The 10,686-nt window shown below is 36.6% G+C and overlaps 1 protein-coding gene across 1 annotated transcript; it reads right to left on the bottom strand.

The window, feature by feature from the left end:
• Positions 1-8,992: 8,992 nt before the first annotated feature.
• Positions 8,993-10,246, bottom strand: LOC105229031 (heat shock protein 27). Its single transcript, XM_011209083.4, has one exon. It carries the CDS (start codon positions 9,905-9,907, stop codon positions 9,443-9,445), a length of 465 nt encoding a protein of 154 aa, XP_011207385.2. The 5' UTR covers positions 9,908-10,246; the 3' UTR covers positions 8,993-9,442.
• Between the last annotated feature and the right edge of the window lie 440 nt (positions 10,247-10,686).

Below are 10,686 nucleotides of genomic sequence, written 5' to 3'. Positions count from 1 at the left end.
GCCAAACAACAAGGAAACATTGTCTCCAAAAATCATAAAATGATTCATAACATGGATTTTCTCTCGGCGATCCGCTGCCTAGACTCTCCGCAGCTTCCACGGCGCAGCAACAACGGCAAGTGGTGCATGGTGCCCTCAGCGTTTCATGCCATGCGCTGCTAAGTAAAGGTGCATAAGTGTGTTTGGCTGTTTATGTCGCCGGCGATCGCGCCAAAGATCTCTAAGATGTTTCGCTATTTATGTGACAAAACTATTTTTAACACTTTCCGTTGGAAGTGCTACAAGACCGTGTGTCTGTACATATGTACAAGTGTGTGTGTGTGTGCCATTATAAGTGGTTGTCGGTGTTCGGAAAATATGATTGGATATAAAAAAGTCATTAAGCATAGAAAATCATATAATGGAAATGCTTCATTCGTTGCCATTTGCTTTTGCTTTACGGTATCCAGGCCGGTGTGGACGCTGCTGTTGAACTCTTGGTCCCGCAAGTGCTTTGATTCAGTTCCCTATAGTATTTGTGTTATAATTCATATAATGATGTATGATTATTATTATGATTTCGATAGTATGTGACACACAATTTTATGTTTCGATATATTTACTTCTTCAAAATATCTGCAATATTTCATTTTTAGAATAATGTGCGCCGAGTGTGGAATTTTTATTCCATAGTAAATACATCCATTCAGTTACAATAAGGAAAGATGCTTAAAATATTGTTTTATCGTCAACCGAAAACTTTAAAATTATTATTTGTAGTTGCCATCCTCGATATGCCAAAACTTGAAGCGTAGGGTACCGAACGAACAACTGGTATAAATCAAACAGACTGACGTAATCAATTATTGATAGCATAGTCAATAGTTATATGTATCTATTTAGTGAGATGTCCTCCTACTCGTTTCTATGAATTCAAATTAGTTGTTGTTTAAGGAAGTAATTTTTTCTTAAAGGAATGAGTACAAGCAAAGCGAAAGGCAGAGTATGGCGAATTGAAAACAATTAGTGGCTAGAAACTTAGTAAGCAAATATTCTTACGAAATTAATTTCAATGGAACACATGGTAACTATATGGGATAAGCTTAACCGAAAATGTAATCGAAGGTTTCTTACCCCTTTGCTACATATTAATATGGTTCTAAGGAGTGGATTCTCGCCTAAGAATAATCACATACTGGAACTTATACCTTGCAGGTATTCGCAAATAGTTTATTATACATATCTGTATTTATTCGTCCAAAGAAAGTCCATGCTCATCTTTCAAAATTTTAATCCATAGGAAGGGTGATCCAATTTTAGGCTCCCTGGGAATGTTTATTATCGTTCGAAAGAACATTCTTTGGCATTTACTATTTGAAGATTTTCTTTTCAAATGTTGGCCGCCGCTACGTCTCAGATGATCCATACATTGCGTCCAGTTTACAATGACTCGTTCGTGACTTTCGGCTGGTAACTGGTGAATACCACGCGTGATGTTTTGCTCCAAGGATGAATCGAGGCGGTATTCTTCGCATGGACTTTAGACTTTACGTATCTCCACAGGAAAATGACTAACGGTGTGATATTACACGATCTTGACCACTTGACTGGCCCAAAACCTAAATGCATCTGTTCACCAAAATGTTCTAACAATAAACCCATCGATTGGTGCGATGTGTGGAAAGTGGCGCCGTCTTGTTAGAACCAAATGTCACCGAGATCATGAACTTCAATTTCAGACAACAAAAAGTCGGTCATGGCGCAGTAATGTCGCTATTGACGATTACGTTCTCACCAGCATCAATTTTAAAGAAATATGGACCGATGATTCTGTATGAAATGGCAGCTCTTGAATCTCCTCATGTTGTTCTTCGTCTCAAATGAGGCAACTTTACTTGTTTACATACCCATTTAGCCCGAAATGGACCTCATAGCTGAACAAAATTTGGTCGGAATCATCGGACCTTCTCGGAGCTTTTGAAGAGCCCATAAAGCAAAGCAATGTCATTTGAGAAGGTCGAGCGGCTTCAGTTCTTGCACAAACTGTAATTTGTACGCTTTCAAACAAGATCTCTATGAGCAAAGTCGTTCCATACTTTTTTCCGAGTTACTGCAAACGGCGCTGAATCGACGGTCTACGTGTACACTCTCAGCTCGATATATTGAAAAAGCACCTCAACTTGGATCACCAAAAACACACAATCCACGTGAAAAAAGTAATTTTAATTCGGGATATCGGATATCAGATCAATCAATATATTTATCCTGGATTAATATCCGAAGAAATTATTCAGATCGAATCATTGTACCATTTAGCTGCCATACAAACTAAACCATTGGAATACGGTGCTCGTAGGGAAAGCCTTTTCATTTGACTAGTTATCTTCATTCAATTTGACATGGGTTATTGTCCAAGGAAACAGTGCAATTTCCAAAAATATTGTTCAGATCGAGCCATTATAACATCGAGCTGCTATACAAACTGACTTTTCAAAACTCTTCTGAGGAACATTTATATATGAAGGATATTATAGCTTTGGTGCAGCCGAAGCTAACGTTTTTTTCTTTTTATATCCTGAAGAGGGTATATTAACTTTGTCACGAAGTTTTTAACACCCAGAAGGAACTGTCGGAGACCCTATAAAGTATATATATAAATGATCAGTATGTTGAGCTGAGTCGATTTAGCCCTGTCCGTCTGTCTGTCCGTCTGTCTGAACTAGTCCCTCAGTTTTTAAGATATCGTTTTGAAATTTTGTAAACGTAATTTTCTCATTAAGAAGCTGCTTATTTGTCGGAACTGTCGATATCGGACCACTATATTATATAGCTCCCATACAAACCGAACGATCGAAATCAAGGGCAAGGAAAACTTTCGCATTTGACAAAATATATTCACGAAATTTGTCATAGATTATTTTCTAAGGCAACAAGGTAATCTCCGAAGAAATTGTTCAGATCAGTTAACTATAGTATATATGTAGCTGCTATACAAACTTGACACATAGTTACTAAATGAAATGCACCTGTGAAGGGTGTATATGCTCCGGTGCAGCCGAAGTTAACGTTTTTTTTTTTTGTTTTTGGTTCAAATTGGCTTCTAAAGTCTAAAGTTTATAGAATAATCAACTTACCCATATCTGTTACAAGTGAATAAATTAATTGGATTCAGTTTTAAAGATTTTCATATCATTTCAGGAATACTTACATATATGCGGTCGGTTATGAAATCCGATTTGGTTTACCCTAAAATTTTGCTAAGGGTTTAGTTCCGAATCAAGATCTAGTCAGCAGAACATGTCCACGCCGCCTCATACGCATGTACGTATTTTCCATTCAAAAAGGGAACCCATTTTTCGGATCAACTATGCAAATACTATACTAAAAACTAAAGAAATTAACAGTACATTTATATAACGTGCAGTGCTACTTACTTATTGATATAAGCATAAATCAGGCAGCTGTAAAGTCGTAATCCTACATTGGTCGTACTTATTACCTTTTATGCCCAGCGCCACTCCAGTGATACGCTAACACGTTTATTTTTCCCACGCTCAAAAAATGTAATCTACAGGGTCCTTTTACGCTTGAAATGATGATAGAGAAACTTGAAAACCTAGTTATAGTAATATATGATTATTTGTTAAAAATTGCATGGACAGCGGTTTTATAGAAAAATATATAGATCATCTATAAAATTAGCCTAATTTTAAAGAAATACTGGTTTTTGGTAAACTCTGATTTTATTATTCAATATGTAGTGGCCATCCAGGGCGGTCTTCCAATTTTTCTACCTATTGGTAGTATCATTTCTTCATTCATTATTGCTCAATTTCTTTCATGTGATAATTATAATTTGGAATCGTTTTGAACCATAAACGGCACCTACTGAATATGATCCTTTCACATAAGCTTTTTCGAAGATGTTAATTTCAAGTTCATCCAAAATAAGATACAGCCTTGATAACTTGTGCGCTCGAGGCTAGCTAGGCTAAGTTCGCCGCCTTTCAACGTCTTTTTCACACACAGATCTTTGAGATACAATTCTTAAAGACTTGAATGAAGGACTTTTTTCTTTTTTTTTACCCGAGGAAACCCATGTAATTCCTTAAGGTTGTCACAATGTTTCAGTACATAAGTGAATTATCAGCATAATGAGTCTACTTAGCCATGTCTGTCTGCTTTTAGGTCGGTCTATCCGTTTGCCCGTATATACGCCAAATGGTCTCTCAGTTTTTGAGGTATTGATCTGAAATTATCCATACATTCTTAACTTCGAAAGGAGTATTTGTATCCGCGGATATCGGATCACTATAGCATATAGCTGATTTACAAACTGAACGATCGAAATCAAATGCTTGTATGGAAACTTTTTCATTTAACGAGATGTCTTCAAGAAATTTGGCATGGGTTGTTCTTGAGGCCTAGTGAAGGCGAGCGGTGAAGGTCTAAGCTTTTGTCTTCCATTCCAAATCGTACTAAACTCTTAATTCACCCTGTATCTCACTTGAGTCTAAAGCAACATAAATATGGCATTGCCAACTGCCTACAATGGTTCAAGCAAAACTTCAGATTTATTTAAAAAGTAGTGCAATTTGCATCCAAAAACAAACTAAGTGAGAGCAAAATAATTTATAACATTAAATTTATGTAATTTTTCCTCTACTAACTGTTGTACGAATTTATTAAGAACACTTTGTTTACTAACAAAGAGCGGCCAATTCCACCAGGTCTCATTTGCGAAAACAAGCAATCGTGAAAGATCGACCTTAAGCGGCGCAATTTATTTCTCATTCAAGCGTTAAGTGAAACAAATAAATAGTGTGTAAGTTGTATTTGCTATTCTTTTTGTTTTTGTTACAACACCTAAGTTCTACATATTCGCCAGCATTTCTAATAGCTTTGCTTGTTAAACATAATTCTTATATTGTTGTAGTTGTTGTTTGGTTTATTTCCTAAAACAAATTTATTTATTTTGTTATTGTTAACTAAATATTGCTACGTGTAAATGTGTGTGTGGGTTTGTTGTTGCGCGCGTTTCATGCCAAATATGCAGTTATTGCGCTGCTGGCGCGCCCACCTACGCGTATACGCGACTCAATTTAGAACCATTCAAGTTGAAAGCGCAATTTGCGAAATTTACGACATGAATGAAAACACTCTCGATCGCGTTCGTTTGAATGAAACTATTTAACTTAGTAGGAGCTATTATCTAAACATTTTCTACCGGAATATTTGTTGGTGTGCGTTCAGAGGTAAAATGGATTTTCAAGGCTTACTTTTATTTCAATTTCGCATTTCACACTTTTTTGCATTTACGCTATCTGATATGTTACCTTTTTAAGAAAAGTATTTTATAGTCACACGATTTCTTTTTATCTTAGTAGGAAAAAATAAAATCTTAATTGCTTCCTGTTCTTAATATGCGCCATAAATCCGATTTTAAATAGCTGCAAGAAAAGAAAGTCTGTCTCTAATATTCATACCTTTGATACATAAACTTTATCCGATTTAGCTGCTAAAAATGATAGCCACACCCATTCATCTATACCAAAGTTTGTTTGTCACCACAACTGCACTCTTTCATCTTCTGAATTTTGCTATATAGTTTGCCTACTGTTCCCCATTTTGGATAGTTATGGGTCATCTACCAATCATTGTGGCTCTGTATGTATTTTTCAGTCCACAGTCTGGATTTTAGTCCTCTGAAGGGCCGTCGGTAAGGTTAAATGGCATGCAACTATGAGCAAAAAATAGTAAGACTTTTTCCATAATTTTAAAATTCTTAATTAAGTCATCCAAATATACGTAGCTTTACACTTGTGGCAACGTTTTCTCGAATCCTCCAAACAGTTGTTAAAGTCAATTTCCTTCAATGCGCGTAGCGATTCACGTTTAATGCCTTCAATTGACTCTCCAAAAGTGACACGGAGCTAAATCAGGCGAATGAGGTGGTTGCGGAACGATATTGGTTTTTTCCTTCAAAATATGGCGAGAAACTCACGAAGAATCAATGCAGTATGAGATGGTGCATTCTCCTGTTGAAAAACCTACTAGTTGTCGAACCATAATTGTGTCTTCTTTTTACGAATAGCTTCACGCAAACGGCGCATAACACTCAAGTAGTATTCCTTGCCGACAGTTTGGCCGGTGGGAAGCATTTCAGAGTGCACCGCACTTCGATAATTGAAGATTTTGAATTGATTGTCTATTTTCGGGTCGTAAGAATAGATCCAAGACTCATCGCCAGCAATAATATGTTTCTTAACATCTTGGAAAGTTTGACATTTTTTAGCATAACATCACTCAGAACGTTTTGTCATTTAATCGTGAATTGTTTTATTTACAGGGAATTAAAAAATTCATCTCGGCCAAAAAATGGAATTAACTCGTGAACATTTTCGTGCGATCATTTTTCACAACTTTCGACGTGGATTATCACGACAAGAGTGCATCGATGAACTAAAATCTTTGTATGGCTATGAAGCACCATCCTATAGCACTGTGAAAAATTGTTACAACGAATTCAATCGTGGCCGACGCTCGCTCAAAGACGAATTCCGTGAAGGTCGTCCAAAAACAGCCGTTGTGCCAGAAAACATCGATGTCGTACGTGAACTGATAATGCAAGACCGTCATGTAACATACCTTCAGATAGAGGCATGCCTATGCATTTCTCCCACCAGCATACATTCGATATTGCATGAACACCTGGCCGTAAAAAAGGGTTGTTCTCGTTGGATCCCACACAATTTGACAATCGCTCAAAAAAAGGCTTGTGTGGATTGGTGTAAAGAAATGCTGAAAAAATACGATCGCGGTGCTTCAAAAGACGTTCATAAGATCAGGTGACAAATCATGGATCTATGCGTATGAGCCCGAAACAAAACAGCAATCGACCGTGTGGGTCTTCCAAGACGAGCCAAATCCAACGAAAGTTGCTCGTGGAAGAAGCACTTCGAAGCAAATGGTCGCCTGTTTCTTCGGCAAAACTGGTCATGTGGCGACTGTTCCGCTTGAGCAACGTAGGACTGAAGTCTTCGGAGAAATTCGAAAAACGAACAAGAGAAGACGAATCATTGTGCACCATGACAATGCGAGCTCTCACACATCGGCTCAAACCAGTGCCTTTTTGACCGGCCAAAACGTCGAATTGATGGGTCATCCGCCGTACAGCCCTGACTTGGCACCCAATGACTTCTTTTTATTCCCACACATCAAGAAAATAATGCGTGGTCAACGATTTTCGTCGCCAGAAGATGCTGTTGAAGCATTCAAAAACCATGTTTTGGAGGTGTCTCAATCGGAGTGGAAAAAGTGCTTCGAAAATTGGTTTGAGCGCATGCAAAAGTGTATAAATCTTGATGGAGAATATTTTGAAAAACAATAAAACCATTTTCGTTGATAAATATTCCTATTTTCATTATTAGGCCAGAAATATATATAGCAGCCGTATTCATTTGATTTTTGTTTTTTTGGTTGGACACGTATACATTCTTAATTTTGTCTGACGACAAAGCACATTTTCTTCATTACTGTCCACTTAATTTGAAGTAATCCTAGATTGATGGTAACAAATCCAGATTGCGACAAATGCGGCAGAACAACAAATCAATTTCATTGCAGACATCGGATTTAGTTAGAGATTTCAAGTTTCACTAGATGTGCATACGTTAGATCTTTCCATCTGTGTTTGGATCGTCCTTTTTATTAGACACCAGGGAATTGTATCGAGTTGTGTATTTTAGAGTCTTCTTCTATTCTGGCCAATGCGCTGAATTATTATACGCCGCACCACGTTGACCATATATAGGGAAGGTAGATTAAAAACTCTGGTTTGTTATCTTTCATATTAGAATTTCAAAATAACGCGATTAAATATAATACCCTAAATTCTATAAAAGTTTTCTACAAGCATGGAAGTTAAGATCTTCCCTCGCAAAAACGGCACATTTTCAACATTAAAGAAAACATAAAATTAGAAATATCAATGATAAAGTTTTAAGAGGCACATATAAAATTTTTAAAATAATATTTCTAATAGTTTTTCAGTTTTAGCCTTCTAAAATATTACTTCTTACCTCGATCCTTTATCGTTTAATGCATTTTCTCAGAACTACATTTTTTAAATTTTCTTTGAGTAATTGAACAAATTTTTTCTGATATTCTATATATAGTTCTCCATATAATGAAATACCGATTTCTTGAGCTGATCAAAAATCTAACTTCTGCTGGTGTCCGTTCATCCGTCTGTCAGTATATACCTATAATAGACCCCCAGTTTTTGAGTTATCATTTTGAAATTTTCCTTATATTCTTTTCTCTTCAAAAAATTGCTTTTATGTAGAAACCGTTTATATCGGACCACCATAAAGCCATACAAACTGGACGATTAGAATCAATTGATTGAATGGAAGTCTTTTTCAATTGACGAGATATCTTTGTGTAATTCGATTTGGGTTATTGCTCGTGGTCAAGACGCAATTTCTGAGAAAATTGTTGAGGTCAAATCACTACAGCATACAGCTCCCATACGAACTAAGTGATCACAGTTCTTTTAGGAAATCTTTGTATTTATGAAGAATATTATAGCGTCGGTGCAATCGAAGTTAAGGTTTGCAGGTTTTATTTTTGTTTTTATTTGGATTTACTCCTCGACAATAGTCAGAAACATTCTAGCAGTGGAGACCTCCTTTAGCGGTGTCGGAGATCGCGTTTAACTATCTAAATTTGTCTTGGAAAATATGGATATAGTATTTTCTTTAACCACTAAAAATCTTCTTTTTCTTTAAGTTACACATTCCTTAAGAATGTTACTGTGCTCTACACATATAAATTGAAAACAGACGCTGAGAAAATCGCTTGCTGGAACAAATATTAAAAGTCTTTAATAAAAGAATTAATGAATCTCGAGTTACAATATTATATTTTACGATACTAACTATGCGTTCTTTTATTATTAAAGTGTCTTCTTACCTTTTGAAGAACCTTCTTGAATAATAGTGCCTTTGGGTGTTTCAGAAACATTAATTTTATTTAACTACAATTACATTCATTATTATTTTGCATTTGTTAATTACAAAAATGTCGAGAAATGGCAAATAAATCGAGTGCTTTCGTGTTGTTGTATTACAACAAATACTTAAAGTAATAATAGTGATTTTTAATTCGCAAGAAAATAAAAAAAGTAAAAGTCAACAAAGAACTCTTCGCAATTTAGTAGTGCGCCAGCTTATAACACATACATACATACGATTACTTATACATATTTACGTATATATAAATACCAGCACATACAATAAGAAAGATTAACAACAGCTCTTGCTTTCAACGGATTTTTTTCGCAATTTCCGTGAACACAACCACAAAATTTGCAAGAAAAAGAGCGAATTTTCGTTTGCTAGTGTTAATTACAACAACTGCGAGTTACAGAAACATCCTTTCGTCTTCACTTAGCTGCACATCAGTTCTTAATGCTCAAGTACGGCAAGCCCACCTGTCGCACATAGACACTGCGTTCGACCTGCGCTGGCGGTGGGCATTTAATGGTCAAGATGCCATCCGAGGAGAGTTCTGAACGCACATCGTTCGGATAGAAGCCACGTGGCAGGACGAAACGTTTCACTATATGTCGTCCCACATAGTTGTCACCGTCTCGCCGCTTGTCGTGTTTCGCCTCCACCACCACGGTGTCGCCCACAGTCTTCACCTGAACTTCGTAAGGATTGAAAGGATGCACATCGACATTCGCTTCAAAGCCATCCTTGCCCACAATCACACGACTCAGATCGGGTGAGGAGTTGAAGCGTGCCAAACGCTTCCAGTACGGCAGGTCCCAGTCGACAAGATCCAAGTCACGCCAAAGGCGTCGCCGATAATCCCAATAATCCCAATCGTTGAGATTTGTAGACGACGGTACAACGGCCATAGCTTAGGCAGAAAAAGTAGCAAATTTTTTTCGATTTATTTCGCACTAAACACAGCACAAGGATGTGTATAAAGGATAACTGTTTTTTTTTGTCCTTCCTTTGACTAGGAGTAAATCTTTTGCACTATTGCTTGTCTACTTGTTGCTCTGAATGTTCTTTTTAAACTGTGCTTCTTTCTTAGAGTTTTTCTTTTCAGTTTAATTGAAACAAATTCCACACTTTTCACTGTCGATAATTTCACGCTCGATGGCGTTTGCTCACTCCGGCTCCCGGGGATACGGCTGACTACGTCCGAACACGATTTCCGCGCTGTGCAAATAAACTCAGCTTAGGTTGGGCCCAAGCTTTTATAGACATATCACCGTGCAATTATCTGTGTAATAGCTGAAGCTGTGCGGTCTTCGCTGTTTGTAAAGCTCTCTACCTGTGTGTATGTGTGTGTGTATAATTGGTGTTCGCTTTTTATTTCAATGTCAATTAAATGCGCGTAAATTAAGTTGCTGTGCCTTTGCTAAGGTTATTTTAAAACAATATATTTTTAATAATTTTTGTTACTTTCGATCGGGTTGTAGTATTTCATACAGGCGAGGTAGTTATAATATTTTTATAAAAAAAAAATAAAAAGTTTTAGAAAAATATTTTTTGTTTTTTGGTTTTTTTTATTGAATTATGAAGATACATTTAGTTAAAACCAAGAAAAAACTTTAACTTCGGTTGCACCAAAGCTCCAATGCACTACACAATACTAAAGCTTCCTTATAAGATATTGATTTGTATG

Source organism: Bactrocera dorsalis, chromosome 5 (genome assembly GCF_023373825.1).
Source record: "Bactrocera dorsalis isolate Fly_Bdor chromosome 5, ASM2337382v1, whole genome shotgun sequence".
In the NCBI taxonomy this organism is placed as follows: Eukaryota; Metazoa; Arthropoda; class Insecta; order Diptera; family Tephritidae; genus Bactrocera; species Bactrocera dorsalis.
Note: the sequence above shows the minus strand (reverse complement) of the source record. Positions and strands in the feature narration are given on the sequence as shown.